The 19,742-nt window shown below is 35.7% G+C and overlaps 2 protein-coding genes across 3 annotated transcripts in view; both read left to right on the top strand.

Moving 5' to 3' along the window:
• Window positions 1-91: 91 nt before the first annotated feature.
• The window catches only part of LOC120338145 (uncharacterized), a 76,325-nt gene continuing 56,674 nt past the window's right edge, over window positions 92-19,742 (top strand). The window contains exon 1 of the mRNA XM_078117522.1: window positions 92-107. The gene's annotated coding sequence lies outside the window, so the exon portion shown is untranslated. The remainder of the gene's footprint in view (window positions 108-19,742) is intronic.
• On the top strand, window positions 9,566-19,351 carry LOC120338125 (DBH-like monooxygenase protein 1 homolog). 2 transcript variants are annotated; one of them, XM_039406061.2, is made up of 21 exons: window positions 9,566-9,685; window positions 10,673-10,830; window positions 11,894-12,004; window positions 12,269-12,415; window positions 12,684-12,771; window positions 13,141-13,185; window positions 13,256-13,422; window positions 13,543-13,653; window positions 13,766-13,912; window positions 14,385-14,475; window positions 14,686-14,736; window positions 15,417-15,547; window positions 15,760-15,834; window positions 16,185-16,389; window positions 16,602-16,765; window positions 16,911-17,005; window positions 17,136-17,286; window positions 17,616-17,712; window positions 18,173-18,312; window positions 18,470-18,565; window positions 18,853-19,351. In XM_039406061.2, the coding sequence occupies exons 2-21, from the start codon at window positions 10,687-10,689 to the stop codon at window positions 19,054-19,056; spliced, it is 2,460 nt and encodes an 819-aa protein (XP_039261995.2). In that variant the 5' UTR covers window positions 9,566-9,685; window positions 10,673-10,686; the 3' UTR covers window positions 19,057-19,351. The 2 variants fall into 2 exon arrangements, with proteins under 2 accessions (XP_039261995.2, XP_039261997.2); XM_039406063.2 differs by having other exon boundaries at window positions 9,569-9,671.

The following is a 19,742-nucleotide window of genomic DNA, read 5'->3' as shown; positions in this document are numbered from 1 at the left end:
TTGTAGACAACGGTCTAATATATTAAATGTGTATATTAGTTTGGTTAAATTGTGTTTTGTATATATTTGTATACCAAACTAATATTGGAGTATTTGGTTGTATTAAGGTTTAAACCATTAAAGTAAATAAGATAGGCAGAATCGGGTCGTTCTGAGGCTCGAGTTGGTGTAGACAAAGATTGACATACAAGGGCGAGGACCTTTGTCGACGGGACCGGTGAACATCGGAATTTGTTTCTGTATGTCTGCAAAAGGGACAGGACAAAGAATGCACTACGTCAAAGGAACGCCGTGGAAAGACAGCACTTAGGGGAAACGCAAACTGCAAGTAGCCTTAGTCGTTTCCCATCCTGATTAACTAATGAAATAAGTATTGATTAGGAACAAGGCTACTGAAGCATCACCGAAGAACCGACTCGCCAGTCTAGAATACCAGTCCTCACGTGGAAGACTCCAGTATTGTATGTTTATATGTCATACTTACAAATTCATTTATAAAAAATGGTGTTTATTTGGTTCAAAAAACGTTATACTTGGAGAAAGGTTGCCACAAAATTTTGGAATTTTCGAGTTGTTGGATAACCAAGCCGTAGGGGCAACGAACAGGCGAGGAAGATATCCGAACGCCTCGGTCAACTCGCTAATAGCAACGATGCTCGTGTCGCAACCGGCATACACACCCCCACCGGTGAATGTATATAATATACACCCATCGCTGCAAGGATATCTGAACCATTCGTACCCTGTAAATAGCGAATTGTCGACTCAGCGGACAATAGCGCCCATAACAAGGCAAGCAAAAAAGAAAGAGAGACCGTGGAAAATGTCTCAAACCCAGAGAGGAGAGAGAGGGCGAATTAAGCCATCGCGATCATCTCCACAGAGTACGCCACCACAATAATGCTCACAGCAAACATCGCCACGAACATATCCTCAGCAACAAGGGTCACGACAGCATCAATTGACTGATCATGAAACAACCTCTCGCAGTGTTAGCAAATGAAGAAGGTGGGCGAAATGATTTTTTAGCGCAACCAAACATTTTCGCAGCGCTTGGGCTGTACATCATACCGAGTAACGGTCAATCACTATCAGTGTGTTACCTGTGCAAGGCACCTGGGTACATCGCGACTAACATGCATGGTAAAATCAATGCTATGGATCAATAATATAGCATTGAACAAAAATGATAAGGAAGAATGGGTAATAAAGCCAAGAATGAGAAAATTGCTGATAATTTATTACAAGAATGCGAGGAAAAGTGGTCCCGATTCCTAAACGGTTGCCATCCGCTGATGGTTTGGTTACGCGATGTAAATTAGTTGAATAAGTACCTTGACTCCCAAGGGCCCCAACATTAGAGGAAAGAGCTAGCCTGTGTGAGAGATATTTCGGGTACAGACCAAAAACCCGGGATAGAACCCATTGGTGAAAGAGGTCGCACTGGAACTCGCAACTAACTCGAGCTACAATCAATGCAGCAACAGCCCCGATTAACTTTATCCAAGATGAAGCAAGGCCTGGATTTGGCGGAAAACTAGTACGGAAGTTGATGGGACCGGTACATCAACTTCCCGAAAAAACTTTACCCTGTGAATGTTTAATGTTTAAATATTATGAACTATGAAAACCTGCCTCTTTTCAGCTTTTTGGGGAGGCCGAAAAACTCTGATGACATAAATTTTATTGGTATTTTTGTGAAAGGGTGGTGGGGGGGAACTAATGTATTTAGGGGATGAAAAAATGGAGCCATATTTTCAGCTGTACCGAAATTAATGACAATGAAAATAGCAAAATAATCCAAGTTGGGAAAACCGCCGACCCCTTACTATGAACCTAAAGGGCATAGGAGAATGTTGCCAAGTAAATTTACTAATGATAGTAAATATGGATGGGCTTGAAGTTCCTTTTGTCACGTGGAAAGAGATTCCTCTAATTTGGACTCGGATGACTGGGACAGGTGCAAGTCTTGCAATCGATAACCACAGAAATGAATAACTCATCGTCGTGCATGAGTGATTTGGCAATGACAGTCGGGGAACCTAAGAGTGACTCACGGAGTGCAGGAAAATCATCCGTCATGCTTAAACCAAATAGACAAGTTACGACGTACGAACTAATAAGAAATTATATATTGAAAGAAGGCACGCCAAACAAAGTAAGAGAAGAATGGCAAAGGTTGGGCGCTGAGGCGATAGCCCTTGCAAAAGAAGTCTATGCCAATCAGAACTTAATTAACCTGAAAATACCATAATCTCGGAAGAAGGATGGACGGGCAAGTAAATGGCCCCTATGCCAGGGAATTAGAAGACCTAAAGGGTCACTTATCATCGCCGCAAAAGCTGGACACATAGAGTTAAAGAAGTCGGCAGTAAAACATTTTGTCTCGGGACTGTACAACCTGAAGGGAAAGGGCCAAGCACTCGAAGGAGCCGTGAAATATTTCTTGGACCTCGGAGTAATAGAGACGGTGTTTTCATAAAGGAAACTAGCGATATTTGTAGCGCCCTAGAAGATGAATAAGCGACTAAAGCAAGCTGGCAATAATCTTGGAGGGTCGTACAAAATCTTCAAACTTTAATGCTGCAATTAAACCGATTGAAATACCACCCCCGCAAATGGCCCAGGAAAGGGAAGTGCTAACGCTTCTTGGCATAAAGAAAGCCTATTTTCATTGCGATGTGACAGAAGTATCAAACGCCTTCCTCGGAATAGCTGTAGAAGGATTACATATACGTTGGCTCCACCTCGGAATATATACGAAATTAGATGCTGGATTGAATCCTTATGGTGTATATCAGGTCATATCCCTGCTGCGCTAAGCCTGAAACTGGCGAAGTTCGACGCTCTAAGAAAGTACCTGCCACGCGTGGTAGGGTAACGCCAGTAATGTGGACTAATAAATCAGTGGAAGAATATAAAATCGCACAAAGTCAATTGAACAACACAAGAATATTATACCATGTCTATCAGAAATTCCCGTTATACATCGAGACAAATGCTTCGGAAAATTGGTTTGGTGCAATCCAGTTCCAAACAGTAAAGGGGAAGGAACCTCAGCCAGAAATGGATCACTCCAGCGGCAAGAGCGTATGACTCATGTACAAAGGTTTAAAATTGTTGAACAAGTCGGTGGATAAGTGGCAGTCTATTCTGTACGCAATACCATTCATTATCAAAACAGACAATACGGGAGTATTTGGCCCACTAAAGAGAATGAAAGAGAACTCGAAAAACCCAATAATGATACAAAGATGGCTGAATCACTTATCAGGATTTCAAATAGTTTTTACCTCCGATGGTCTTCCTCGCGCATTCTGAATGGAAATGTCCTTTACGTCAAATGAAACAGGCGCGTGGGCCACACATACTATGTCGCCAGACAAAACAAAGAACAAAATGCACGCTACGCTAAAAGACAAAAAAAAGAGAAAGAAGAGAGAAAATACAGTGCGTCTTGGTAACCCACTGCAGACTTGGGTAATGCTCATTTGCGAGCGAAGGTTTCCACCCATGGGAGCAACTGCAGAATGCTTCACAGAAACAACTTTGCGTCAGATACCAAAAGACTTACTCGCAGGGAGTAATGCAAGGCAGTGAAGGGGTTATCGTTACAGAAAGTGGCTTAGCATCAGCGTACGGCCAGATGTGAACTGCGCCAGCATATAATGACTATTCTAGTAACAAAACACTATAGCATGTAACGCGAGCAAAAAACGTAGAATCCATACTACAAACTAGGTTGGCGACGCGATCCCTGACGCGAAAGTACATACATTTTACTAGGACAAGAAAGGCAAAAGTTCGGAAGAAAATGAGAGCAATCTCCATTGATCCGAACTCGCCAAGGGACGTGGGTTCATCGGCATTGAAAACATCTAACCCAAACGTGTTATTATGTGAGGGCCGATACCAAGGGAACTGATCAAAATCAGGGATGTTGACAAGTTTGCGAGCTGACCGAAAAGAAAATTACTAAGTTTTACGAGCTAATCGCAAAGGAAAATACAATTTTACGAGATATATATGATTCATATGCCTGAGCCGACTTATTTCCAGAATAAAAACATTCTCTCGCTATGTTTTATGAACAGATAAGGGGACCTTTTTGGCCCAAGTTTGATTTCAGACATAAAGTTTTTTTTTAATTTGTGATTATTCATCTTGGGGTCATTGCCCATCATTTCTACATCGGCGTGGAGTTTGCAGCCTTGAGCAATTTTTTTACGGCTCGATATTTGCATTAGTGTTTTTCGTCAAACCTGTGCATCATAATGACGCACAACCTGAACCATAATCTGTTACAATACTATGTTCAGGTTGTGCGCAATCTTGGTGCACAAACTACGCAATCACCAAATTTAATAGGAAATAAAATCAATAACTTTTAGGCATTTGTTGAGCCCAGCTTTGGGTAGCGACCCATATACAGTATATGGAAATACTGTCGAAACATACGCGTAAAATAAAGAGTACTATTTCAAAATACCCGTTTTTGTTGCAATTAACAATACAAGCCTGCTAATGCAGTCGCCAGTGGTTCAAGTGGATATACACCCGGTGGAGAACAGTCAATTATTTGTTAGCGAGAATTGTTATGCAGCGGGATAATCACGACGACGCAGTGAAAGATAGTGATATCACGAGAACAAGAATGAGAAATTTGCTATATTTTATAGTATATCCCTGGGAAAGAATGTAGTTCATTCTTATGTTCCATGCCAATGCTTTTCAAACTACCAAAGACTCTCAGCACTTTTGCTTTTTCTCTTCTATAAAAATACATTGTTGGACAAGTAGTGGACATAACGATCGCTTCAATATTATGTTGTTGTTGTTGTTGTTCTTGTTCTTTGACACGTTTTTAAAAAGTCGCTTTTCTCTTCGAATACTGGACCAATTGCTTTGAAATTTTCAGTGGTTAAAGATAAAAATTTTCTCCAGAAGGCTATTACTTTTTATTTTGTCCATATATTTGAGCATAGCTCTCTTGTTATTATATATTCGCATTTCCATCTGTTTGTTCGTGCTCCCAGATAACCAACCGATCAGCGGCCTCCAAGGAGGACGGGGTCCCTTTTAAGGAACCCTGTCATAAACTAAAAGAGGCGACCTTGCTTCTCTTGCCTGTTGTCATTGTTACAGGCAGAAAGTTAACTTTAGTGATTAACCTATTAGTTTTAGTTATTCTGGTCCCGATAAACATGTTTAGACTTGCTCTCGTTTATTTATTTGTTTGTTTGTATTAAGAACTTTGACCGAGAGAAAGTTTTGCCAATGATGGTGCAATACTCTCTTATATCAGCTGATTTGTATTCATGCCCTTGTTATTCTTATTGTATCATACTGGGTGTCCTATTTATTAGTGTCGGATACAGTGCAATGAGGCTTGGTCACATGAATTTCTTTGTTAGAAGCAGCTACAACAAAAATTTCACGGAAACGGATTTTTAAATTTTATGATTTTATTAATATTCTCAACAATGAATGATATACGGGTGGTAAAATGCCAAGTTATTCCAACAACATGATCATGTTTTGCAATTTACAACCAATATTTTGTATGTAACTTTTTTGGCAGAGCCCCAAGAGCTCTAACTACAAATATCAAAAATGTGAGGCCAAAATAGTCACACTACAACATTGTCAAATGTGCTGTATTTACGATAGATAACAGGCTTACCAAAAAGAATTACATGAAAAATGGTAAAACAAAGATTAATTCAGCAATATCTACTTGGTGATATGCATCTGTTGATGATTTTATGTGTTTGTTCCGGAAGTTTAATAACAGAATCAATTGTGGTTGTTAGGAATGTTTAAAAAAAAGGTTGCATGGAAAAACGTTTTCACAAAATGTCAAGGTTTGATAGTAGTAGAGAAGTAGAAAAAATACTCCCATGTTTTTTTTTTCATTTGATAACCACGCCACAGAACTTCCCCGATAAGTATACGCAGCAATTGCGAGAGGCAGAAATGCCAAGATGGAATTTCATCGCATTGCAAACCAATATTAGCAATTCTTATATATATTCGCGCATTCCCATCTAAACAGCGTGGAAAAGATTATACCCATCTACACACTTTAAGAACTATGTCAAATGAGCGTCATATTATCGAATATCAGTAAAGGAATAGTGCAATGAGAAAAGACATATAAGGCGGAACTTTCAGTAGTATGCAATCAAATAATCTTATTGTAGAATATATATTCAAAAACATTTCGTCACGCCAACTGCAGTCCGAAACTTTTTGTCTCTGGCTGAGCTTAGATACCAATTGGCACTCATGTAAACTGGTAAGACTGTAAGAAGCACGCGATGGAGCAGATAGTAAGAGTATCCATCCCCCAGCTGTCATTTGAGTGGGTACTGCTGTTTTTATTGCAGATGTTACTGGTCTTTTTGTATTAAAGATTTACTGGCATCACCGATTTAAGGATGTTGGAAACCAACACGCAATATTACAAAAGTTACTTTCAACACGCGGTTTGAATGAATGAAAAAGCTGAAACTAGTATTCTTTAGAACAGCATACAAATTCTATGGAATGAAATCATACACAAAAGCTCGTCAAAAACCTTATAGCTCAAAAATCAAGTGGAATTTGATGCATGTGCGCGTTACTACGTACAACCGAAGCACACAGGAAAATGTGTGTGATGTACTAGTATTCAAAACGTTTGACTCAACTATGTTGGCATAACACGTGCACATCTAGGTTTCGCAGGTTCAAAGGTTGCGGTTCTTCCAAAAGAAAACACGTTACACATCTTTAGATACCAGTAGATGGTTTTACATGGCCTTGTTCGGAGTGAAAGACGAAGTCAAATATTCCAATCCAATTCAACTAATAAAATATTTCCCAAGTCCCTAAGCTTAAACTAGGAAAACGAAATGCGCGCGGCAACGCAAATGTAGTTTGAAGAGCGCAATAGAAAGTGGCTAGATGCTGTCGATGGATCTTGGCTTGTATTAGTGAAATAAACTACCATTTATTCTACTAAAATTGAATTTCTGACATTGTAAGGAGATTCAATGTTACTATGTATGCAAAACTAAACCATGTAGTTGTGAAATAATTGTTTTTAACGAAAAGGCGCTCCTGAAGTATTCGTACCAAGATGGCGCACAACCTGAACATTGTATGTTTACCAGGGCAGGGTTCAAGATGTGCGTCATCTTGGACCGATTACTTTAAATCCACTTAAAAAAAATTGCTCAACATTATATACTCCACAACCACCTGGGTATCATTATATATGTCATATACATTATATCTAAACAATAAAAAATACGTTATGTCCCAAAACAATAGGCCCGATTCTGCCGGACTATTATTAATAAGTGACACGGAATGCAGCGGCGGGTTGTTAACGTGGCCCGATATTTGCACATCGTACGTTTGCATCCGTTGGCACTTGAATCTAAGTTTATTTTCACATACGCGATATCATAGATATCTGATGTGCATACGGTGATAATATATAAAAGTGGTCGTTTACAAAGAAGAAAGAAACTAAGACGCACGCACTCAAAATAACAGATATTATGCAAAACAAGAAAACTTTTCCGCTTTTATAGTTACAAATATGTCCAGGGACGGATGTCCTGCCCTGGCGAACTTCACCTGGTCCATATATTGTAGGTTGGCGACCCCAGATCTAATGTATGCAAATGCTTATACTCATATAACTTGTTCTACTACTTATATAGCCACAACAAAATGAGGAAATGGGATGATTTTCTAAATAAATACCATCTATTTTAATAGAATATGGAATACTTCCAGTTCTCATGATGTTCTCAACATAATCTCCGTATTTATGACACTCTGGGTAGATTTTTTTTGTTTGTTTTAGACGCACAATAAATATGTCATGGTATGTTCCACTGTGTGATAGCTTGGAGATCGTTTGGTCCGAATAGACCGAATATTACAGCAGAAAGTGAAATGATGCCACTTACACAAAAATTTTAACCTGGACATGTTTTTATTAGGCATTTCACAGGCCTTTACCCCAAACATCGACCTACATAAATAATCAATGATACAATTTATAATTTTTGAACGAATCTGAAATCTTTCATCAAAAAATATTCAATCAAGAATATATTATTGGACACGTGTGTAGACCTATTGATCGTTTTGATATTATGTTTCTGTTCTTGTTGATATTCTTCTCTCTCGTCATGATAAAGTCGCTTTTCTCTTCGAATACTGAACCAATTGCTTTGAAATTTTCAGTAGTTAAAAATTGATTTTTTTGCCAGAATGCGATTACTTTTATTTATTCCTAAATTTTCTATGAATCTTATCGTCACGCTAATAACCGAATTGCGTAAGTCATTTTTAGCAGTTTTGATAAAAAATGTAAAAAACTTCCTAATGATATTGCTATGCCATTGAGAGTCAATAATTTGTCATAGTTCAAGTTATTGATCGTAGCCGGTTTTAAGTTAATTTGTATGACGCAGTTATGTGACGTTATAATGGCGCACTGTGACCTAGGCAGAAATGTGTCTATGACTTGGGGACATACGCAATTTTGCGACTTGACTATATGGACCAGTCCTGAAAACCAAACAATTCAAAAACGAATGTAATTCTTAGTATCTACGATGTCTAATCCTCAAAATAGCTAATCTGTTTCAATTACATTATTTTTTGTGTTTAAAAATATATATTCCATCAATATAACACGCTCTGCACACTCACCGAAATAAGACTAAGATTGGACTCAGACAGTGAATATCACAAGTGCACGCCTTCCTATACTGTAGTATAAATTCAAATTTATAAGCGCTGAGCTAGAATCTGAGATGCAAAAACTTGAAAATCCTTCGCCGAGGTTATTTTGTCCTTGTGACGTCACAATAACCATGCGTTAACAATGATAATTCCTTATGACGAAACAATTGAACAAATTTGCATATCAGACAAAATCTTCATATTTATGGGTTTCGTAATTCTTAAAATAAAATCTGAGTTAACAGACAGGTGCGCAGCATTACATAAATACCTATTTTATAAAAAACTCAAAACCGCCAAAAATGACTTACGCAATTCGGTTATTGGCCTGACGTTATGAGATCTAATATTTCATCCAAAATTGAGATCTATTACTTTTAATTATGGAAACACGGTTTTTAATCCGTCAAGCGCGACGGATGACTCTGAAAATTCTGGCGACTAAAAACTCGGAAGTTTTTGAGAGTATGGTACCGGTAACGTCAAAGGTAGGGAATGCTTCGCTCTGGTCCACGTTGCCATATATTTGAGCGTTGCTCACTTGTTATTGTACACAACTATATCTCATCTCATATACTGATGGGGGGGTCTCAAATAATAGGAATATGCAACAATTAGTTGTTTGTGAATATATAATTACTCAGAAAATTCAATCAGTTTTAACGCGATTAAACACGTCACTTAAATACTCTGTTCAATAATTCGCACCTTCCAATTGCCTTCGCGTTAAAATGGGCGTTTCCGATAATTACCTATTCATTTATCTAATCCTTTTTCACGCACCTGAAGTAATCGTATCGTCTGGTACATTTTTGTCTGGAAGCAATTTAATATGGACATCGTATAGCCAAGTGGAACAGCGAAATAAATTGTTAAAAGGAAAAACAATCACTGATACTGGCATTTTTGTTCTCTGCTCTGTAAGTAGACGAAGGTAATATTAAGGACGAAAAAAACAAACAGATTGTATACTGAACAAATCCAGTTATCTATATTAGATGAGGTCGTTTTAACATCGTTTTCCTGGAGATAACATCACGATATGACGATAGCAAACAATGATAATGGGTTTTATCTAGGATGATTCATTTATATATTTAAAGTCTAAGTCAAATCTTCGTTACACGTATTCCAAAATAATCTTTGAAAATAGATGCCAGAATAGCAATTGCACTAAAATGAATAAATCAGTCGGTGAAAGGAAAGTGAGCACCATCGTATTATGAATGGAAAAGATCGACAAATACCGACGATGTTTATTGTACTCCTACTTCGTTTGGTTGCGACGCAATGGTGTAATATTGAGAGTGACCCAGCACTTTTGCTAATAGGCCTGCGGCGATGTTAATACGTATCAAATTACAACAAATTGCGTAACTTTTCTACATATAAAGGATTTTTATTCAAATTTCAGCAAAAAACTATACAATTTTTTTTCTCTTATGTTTGTTGATTGCTTTCTGAGGTAATTTAATTTTAAAGTAATCTGAGATTGAGCATCTCATATTAAAGAAACTTCGCGCAATAATGCCTTGTCACGACAGTAGGGAATTATTCGTGTTAGATTAAGTTTGCTTTTGAATACCGTGCGATTTGCGGAAATGGCCACATTGAATAGTGAAAGGCTTGTCTCGCTGTCTGCAAGCGCATCTTATATGCTTAAAAAATGACATATCACTGAATCGCTTTAGCCTATTTTTGTCAGAAGATTGCTATTATAAGTTTGTGGTGCACTTTATATATAATTGTTTGAAAGCACCTACGTCATAGATCATATGACAAATGGGTTTCGTAGATGTTTATTCTTGATTCCTACCTTTTATCGTGATTGAAGCACTATTTCTCTATCGATTTAGGAAACTGTCTCGATTATTTTGGCTTGAGGGTACTTTAAAACAGTAATTGTATTATTCTTACACAGGTATAAATAATACAATGAAAATTACGGCCATGTTGCTAGCTTCAGCGTCTTTGTTATTGCTTACTGTCGTAAGTGAAGCAAAATTGAAGTTTTCAGAAGTTATGGAAAAAGATTTTACAGTTGGTTGGGAGTTTGATGGCGAAGATATAATATTTGAAGTAAGTGAAAGTACGCTGTATCGTCTTTTATTGTGCTTTGTCAAGAAATTGATCTTAGTTCACTTTTTTATCAACAGTCTAAAATTGTTTGTGTACATACATTTTGCAGCTGATGCCTACTCAAAAAAATTGTAAATTTTAATTCAATCCGCATCTCGAAAAGCGAAGTGAGATGGCCACTAGTTTTCGAGAAAAAACTAATTAAATTTTGAAAAAGAAAACATGCAGCGATCAACGGGTCAAATATATTCCGCCATAATGTATACCACTTGTGGGTTGTGTGCCGAAACTTTATATTTGCTCAACGCCATGAGGACAGGGCCCTGTTTTAAGACAACGTGTGATAAGTCGCATGTAATGAATAATGTGAGAGAATGTGCCATGGGCTATCTGAAAGCTTCGGAGGCACGTTCTTAGAAAGCTATCACATCTTCCGAAAAATAAAACAATATTGTTTATCGTGTTTTACGTTCTGATTGATACGGCGATAAGTATGCAGCCGGAGGCAAAGTAATTAAAAGTGACTCTGGACTCTTACATTTTATATTAATTTCAAAACACTTTTCTTCTTAATTTGCAGCAAGCTATCCAGCGTTTACGAGTACTAACGTAACATTAAGTTGTCAGCCTATAGACTCGTGGTAATTACAGCCTTTGCCTTACCATACAATTTAATTCAAAAATGTTTGTTACATTGCGCTAATGAATCTCGCGCATTTTATATACCTGCAAATATCTAAGAGGAAGCAGAATTCAAACAGGCATGAGTATAGGGTGGAGCTCCAGTAATTTATATAAAACTGACATATTTATACTTTTTTTTTTTATCTTTGTTTTATAAAGATAAATAAAATGTTTGGGCAATACTTACAAACTTTTATCTGAAATAAAGACATATGTTTTGTATTACGTGATTAAATTACAAAATGTATTTCACGTTATGTCTGCTCACTCATTTGGGCATTTTCACACTATAACCCCGTGGTTAACAAATCACTTACTTTTTCATTACAATATAAATCTAACGTCACGGATAGAAGATTTGTAATAACTATTTTTCAAGGTCTCTGCGCCAACTTTGGGATGGGTCGGAATTGGATTTTCAGAGACAAAAACGATGCAAAAAGCAGATCTCATCATAATGGGCATAAAGGATGGAAAACCGTACGCCTGGGTAAAAACATGGATTAATCACATTTTAACGTCAATAGTTGCTATATTTTTCAAATTGTACCCGAAACGGTATCAATATAGAATTGATTTTTTTGTAGTTCATGGAATTTCCTTTATTTAATGCGAGAGCCAGCGAAGAACGTTTTTCATTTGTTAAATGAGTTGATCAAAAAAACGGGTATCCTAAATCTTGGTCATTGTATATGTTTGTTTATACAATTTGTGAATATACATACATAATTTATTTATATAATCATTCTCACAGGATGCATACTCTGAAATGACGGGAATGGTGCAAATAGATTTCGATCAAGATGTGACAATACTTGACAGCGCTGAAAATGGAACAACCTATATGAAAATTAAACGACCACTTAAATCTGAAGATACAACAAAAGACAACGAGATATTTGTAAAGTGTTTTTATGTTTACATCCACGCATATTTGAAATTAAATAAACTTTGAGTTTAAATAATATTAATAACTTAACTGAATAGAAAAATGTGAATGTACGTTTTTTTTTTCGGAACGAGTTAAAAATGGGAGCTTTGCAATATGCTGAACATAAAAGGCCCTTTTTCATCTTATTCACATTACCTTGCGGGATATTTCCTTTTTTGTGAAAACGCCACTGAAGCATGTTATGTTAATAAGCAAAATAATTCAAAATATAATTTAGAAAGGAGACAATAACTTCCTTTGGGCTTTTGGTGATAAAGACAAAACAGAAGAAATATTAAGTGAAGATTATCATTGGACGAACAGAGGTAATGTCATTTTTCATCGTTAAAAATTCACCTTTGATTTAATCACTAAAAACTATACTTGAAGGTATTTTTCATTAGAAGTCCTCCATTGATTTTCATATTAGTTGTGAAGTAATTAGCAGTGAAAGTAAAAATGGTAAATTATTATTATAAATACACGTGATACAGACAAGCAACTTTGCAAATAAATTAAGAAACAAAATATTAAGAATGCAAATATATTTGCAATTTAATATAGCACGCACTTCAACACCAAAGTTATAAAAAATTGAGCCTCCAAAGTCTAAATCATCTAGAAATAGGAATAGAAATGACTGTAACATTAACATGACTGTAAATTACTATAAAACTATTTTTATGCATTTTCAGGCTATCGATTATTGAACACTCTTGGAATAAAACCAGAAACGGATGGTAAAGTTTTATTTCTTCATCGAAACTTTTTTTCAATATTTTTGTAAACTAACGGCGTTTCGTTTGACAGCAACCATGCCCACTACGACGCAACCAACCACCCCCGTATCGAAAGCAAATATTGATGAAGTGCATCTTGGTGTAATCGATGAGAATTTTCCCTATAGTATTTGGCTCGATGCTGATGAAACTGTGCATTTGAAATGGAATTTTGACGAGGAGAATATTTCAATGCAAGTAAGTTTTCTACTTCCTAATGATTTTTGCTGCATCTCCCTTCCGTGATACCGCATTTCCTCAATTCTTTTTGTGCTCTCTTTCTATTTATTTGATTTTCTTACTTTTTTATGTTTTTAGTTTATTGCTCCTACGACGGGTTGGATAGGAATAGGTTTTTCGCAGACATCTTCTATGTCCGGAGCTGATTTAATTATCGCGGGAAAGTTGGACAACGAACCATACATATTGGTAAATTACATTTATATCTTGCTAGTATTTTTGTTATGAAGTTAACGAAACATTAAACTATAAAACGAGTTTACGTTACCTGTTTTTAACTATTATTAATCTTACTAAATAGGACTGTCACTCGGATAAAAATGGCATACCTGATGTTGACGAACAACAAGATGTCAAATTGCTTGAAAGTTGGGAGAATGGAACACACACCATGGCAACCGTCATCAGGAAACGAATCACGTGTGATGATGATGACAAGATCATTGGTGTATGTAAAGTACTTTTAGTTAGACCCAGTCAAAACTTGTATGGTTATAATGTAGTAGTTAATAAATACAGACCATAAATCCAATATCCAACTATAACACCAAAAATGAAACATGCGCGTATCACTGATTTCAACAAAAATAACATCATTTATATTTGTAGTTACTTTTTTCAAAAGATTTCTCATTACGTCAACAATGACAGAGTTTTTAATTTTTTATAGCCTCTCCATTTTTTTTTTTCATTTTTTACCATATCTATCGTTGGGTCGGTTCGAAATTTTCAGTCTATGGATGGGCTATGACACATCCTGGGTATAGTCAAATTGATAGAATATGACAAATCGGAAAGATTTCCATTCCCATAAGCCAGCACAGGTTGACTGTCTATTTTACGGAGGCCATGTTTCATGGTGAGGAATAGTTGAGAACGTTATAAAATCGTCCTTTTCTAAATATAATTCACTACTATAGGAAGGAACTTATCGAGTAATTTGGGCGTACGGTGGAAACGATATTGTTGGAATGCAGCCTGTCCGGTCTAATTATCACATGAGAAACAGAGGTTAGTGCAATCCTTGTTTTTTTTTAAAACTCCCAATAAATTATGATATATCTGTATAGAATAATTAATATAGCACTCCGGACCCCATTGCTAAATCGTTTTGAAATGGATTAGAAACTAGCTCAGCAACGACTTTCAATACTTCTAATATTGGAACATATATAGGTATATATTTATTTTTTTCAAATGATGATCTTTATTTAATTTCAGGGGCAAAGAGTTTGAAACTGGTCAACGCTGTTATACAGATTGATAAGAACGGTAGTTTTATACATGGATTTTTCTCTTCTACACCTATTCATTTTAGTCGACACGAATAAGTTTAATTATCTTTGATCTTGTATCCAAAATGTAAATCTGGCCACAAACTGGATATAGGGTTGGCTTTTCTAAATTGTTTCTGCTCCTCATGTTGTTGTTGAAGTGGCTGTCTTGTTGTTGGTAATTATCGATTTTCTCCGTAAATAATGAACAAAACCATTTCAAATTTCCTATTCTAGAAAGCTACCACCACTTTTTCATTTTCAAATTTTCTCTGAAACCTGTGGAAGCGGCTATTTCATTTTACCCCGAAACTTTGCTGTTTTACTCAAATAATAAAAAAACGCTTTATTCTTTATTCCCGCCTCATCGCTTCGTTACGCTTGTAAGGCGATGTCTCCTCAGTGCCATAAGGCCTTGCCGTATCGATTAGCGATGTCATATATTTGGGCAATGCTTCATCGTATTCATATTGTACTGTACTTCATTACTCTGAATATATTTGAGTAAAACATTTTAACTAGTACTTTTTCACAGAGGAAATTTTGGCAATAATATATAAATTAGGGCAATTCATCAACTATCCAATAATCTTCTCAAACTTGAGACAAGTTCATAACGACCACCAAATGTATCGCAGTGCCAATATAACCTAGTGTATATTGCTGAATTCCAAACAGACATTGCCGAGGAGGAATACAAGCAGTTTGATATTCGACCAACAAATTTTCGAATTCCGAATCTTGATACATTCTATCTATGCAAATTATTTAAAATACCAGAGGAACCGGAAGTTCATCATGTAATTGGGGTAAGAAGAATTACTTTGGAAAAGGATAGTTGTAAACCTTATTTTGGAATCTGAATTGAAAGACTGTAACTCTAGGGATGTATTCAATGAGTGAGTAGCCAACTTTACCATGGTATATTAGAAGTAGTTCAAAAAGCTACCCAGGAGAAGTACATCCCGGTTACGTCATTTTTGAATATACTAGTCCAAATTTATATTTATCTATTTCCCAGTTTGACATCGTCATTACACCAGGAAATGAAAAGAATGTTCATCATTTGGTCGTGTTTTTATGTGAAGACTTTAGGGTTTGTATTTCTATTTTATTTTTTTCAGTAAAGTATCTTGATAAGACAGCAGGTAAGACTTGCGTATGAAAAGAGAATTAAATTATACAGGTGCGGAAAAGCCGGTTATCGTTAATTCTCAATATCACAAAAATATACTACACAAAAATTTGGCGTGAAATAAATATTCATTTCGTAGTTGAGTAAATGCTTTGTGGTCTGTGTCGCAATTAGCTCGAAGCTCGCTTTTCAAACTGAGTTTTGAAAAAATGAAGTAATTTATCGGAGATTTTCCACTTTTTACCACCTGCACATTAAAAATCCACTTCGTATAACAAAATAAAATCAAAATACCTCATTCCGACTTTCAGGATCAGTCAAAGCTCGGAAAAGATCTGGAATGCTTCTCAGAAATGAATCCATTTTGGGCCGGCTGTTCAAAAATGTTCGCTGGTTGGGCTGTAGGAATGTCTAATTTCCGTTTTCCAATCGAGGCCGGATATCCGATCGGAGGAAAAGATGGGCCAAAATACGTTTTGCTAGAAACCCATTATGATAATCCGGATTTGGAGCCTGGTAAGAAAGAATCGGACAAATTAAAAATATCAATATTACATTTAAAACCTGAAATATTGAGTCCTATATTCGTAACGAAGCATATTGGCGTGAGCAAAATCATATATTTTTATTATTTGAAATCAGGATAATATATCATCGTTCACACTGTACACCGCAATTACATTTAAAGCAGCATTAAACTTATTTATAAATATGCTTGATGATTTCAGATATTATCGACAGTTCGGGAGTTCGCTTTTACTACACAGAAAATCTTCGAAAATATGATGCCGGATTACTTACAATATCACAATCGATCCAGGGCATATTTGTCCCTCCGAATGCCGAAAGGTTCAAAATCAACGGTTATTGTTCTAACGAATGCTTTTCACAGGTTTGTACACGGATTCTAATGTGGCAGTAATTAAAAAAGCTGTTTTTTTAAATTTATAAATAACATTTATCCAAAAAAAAAAAGAATTATATATATATATATACATATACACAGAATTTTTATTAGATTTTAAACTTTTACACAGGGATTCGATGGTACAGACGTTGAAGAAACGACAGTGTTTTCTGTGACACTACACGGCCACCTTACAGCAAAATCCATGAAGTTGAGACATTTCAGGTATCATGCTTTGGAAGTATACGTTGAAAACACATAACGATAATTAGTGAAGCCGTAAAAAACATACCATATATATACTAAATTTTATCCATACTCAAACGCCATCTCACAAGTGATTCTAAACCTGCAGAGGCAAAAAGGAATTGGAGCCTATTGCAAAAGATGATCATTACGACTTTGATTATCAAGAATCTCAATTCATGGATGTGAAGATACGTAAAGGCGATTCTTTCATAATGCAGTGTGACTACGATACGGTTGGAAAAACCAATGTTACCACGGTTTGTTATTTATGTAATAGGTTTCGAGAAAGTCAATTAATTGCATTATATATACAGTATATATATAATTAGATTGAAATGCCGGAAATTCCCACTTAGATCCTGGGGTATAATTACAACATACGATTACAGTTAAAACATATCAGTCAAGACGAAGCATAAAATGTAAATATTGACTTGAAATTCAATTTTATTGCGTAAATGGAGCACGACAAATTAATCTTAGTTATCTAACATGAGTTCAATGTAGACAGTATTTTGGAAAGTATGAGTTACTTTAAAATGAAATATGTTTCGTTATTTCTTTTTTATTTACTGTTTCTTTTCAGGGCGGCTTGGGAACAAGGAACGAAATGTGTACATCATTCGTGTTCCATTACCCCGCACTAAAACTGGATTTCTGCGATTCTCGCGTTCCAGTTATGGGTGAGATGAGTTCGTTTTTACCTGTTTTGACGATTATATATATATTTATGATACATTTATTATGTATTTTAAATATCATATTTGAATTTTTCGTTTTTCAATCTAAAACGTTTTCCTTACGACAAACATGTTTACATATAGCGTATGCTCATTGAATATAAATTATCGGTCTATTTCCTACACTTTTAGTTTATTATCCAAAAATTTTCTGTCATAGAATAGTCTTGGTACAAATTGTAGCGTTGTTTTTCTTCTGTTTTGATAAATATCGCATACATCTGTTTATCTTGCCTCTTCCGCTTAACTACCCAAGATTTCGCATCGTCACACTGTGAAATATTATTCCAGTTGAGGTGGTTACGTATCTGTATGTTAAATACTAGCCCACCAACTTGAAAAAAATGAAAAAATTTGCACCACAAATGGATTTAAACTATGTATAATACACAATATTATTCAGAAACCGAGGAATCCTTTGTCAGTCTGGTTTGGGGACTTGGAGAGTCCGTAACTAAAGAGGAAGGTGACCGTATTGCAAAGGAGGCACAAGAGAGGCCGGTTGAAGTTATGGATGTTTTGGCTACAATGGTTTTGAACAAAGTAAGTCATATGCAAAATGGCTTAGTTGGTGTAAATCAGATATATTATCTATGCAACGGTAAATATTAATTATAAGTAATAACTGTCAATGTTGAGGTAGTATATTTCTAATATCTGTCATGTAAATAAAATTTCTATTCATGTACTTTATTTTAAGGTTGAATGGACCGATGAGAAAAGAAAATTCGCGGAGAAGTACATGGCTGAATCGAAAAGGAGACCATTTTGCACATACAGGCAGAAACTGTTATTGGTATAATATTTACGTTTTGAATATATATTTGAAAATCTCTATAGAAATAGGATAATGACTACGGCAAGATTTTGACTAGCCTTGAATTGTTTTTAATAAAACTTTTATCGAAATATATATTTGACGCCTGGAAGTGATAGTGATATAATGCAGAAGTCAGTTAGTTTTCAGGTGTACTGATCTTAGAATTAGACTAAGTTCACCTGTTTTATCACAAATATATTATGACGGGATAATATTCAACTTCCTACCTTAAAAGCATACATCGAAATGTTTGTTTTTTACAGGGTTACATGCAAGACATCGTGGTTCCAAAGTATGAACCATTTAAAGAGAAGAATGTGTGTTCACTCAGGGAAGAAGACTCAATTACTGGAACATCAATTAAAATTGAGTCAACATCAGAAGAGGTTGATTCGCCTGCTATGCTTGTCGTTATGGCTGCGGCTCTTATTCTTGTTATATTAATTGCCGCAAAACTTTCTCTTTAAACGTGGCGCAGAGCATTCTTTGGTCGAAACTCACTGGCATATCATGTCTTATGTTAATGGAATATAATGTATTCAAGCTCTCTTGACTATAACTTTGTCAATTTTCCGCACAATAATGAAATAAAAATCGCGTCCCTTTTTTAATATGAAACATGGTATGGAAGTATAATATGCAGCAGATAAATGAAGAAATCCGGACATAGCCATTTCACTCGTTTTTTTATTACGATTATTATTGTCTTTAAATCTGAATAAAGGAGTTATAACAATATATATATATATAAGAATTTCTGTACATACACTATAGAAAATGTGTTTTGTAGTTTTTATGAGGGTCAGGTTCTTTTGTAATCAAATACAACTCTCAGTGTTCTATAATTAGTATCCCACAAAAATCTGATATACAGTAAATTGATTCCCCAGATTTTAAATATAACTCACCTCGTGATGCCTTGTGCAGACACTGACGTCTTCACTTCACAGTCAGCCTTTCAATTCTCAATCAATGTGTCCCCTATTCCAATCTTTCGATAATACTAACCATTCCCATGAAGATCTTGATTTTTTTGCCATAGGAAGTTCATATCATTTTCTATTGATTACACGTTTACCAGGCGTTAACTAGTCATGATAATGAATAGAGGGAAAGTATTCCGCAACTGCCATTGCACTATCGGTAAAACACA

This window comes from Styela clava, chromosome 10 (genome assembly GCF_964204865.1).
Source record: "Styela clava chromosome 10, kaStyClav1.hap1.2, whole genome shotgun sequence".
Lineage (NCBI taxonomy): Eukaryota > Metazoa > Chordata > Ascidiacea > Stolidobranchia > Styelidae > Styela > Styela clava.
Note: the sequence above shows the minus strand (reverse complement) of the source record. Positions and strands in the feature narration are given on the sequence as shown.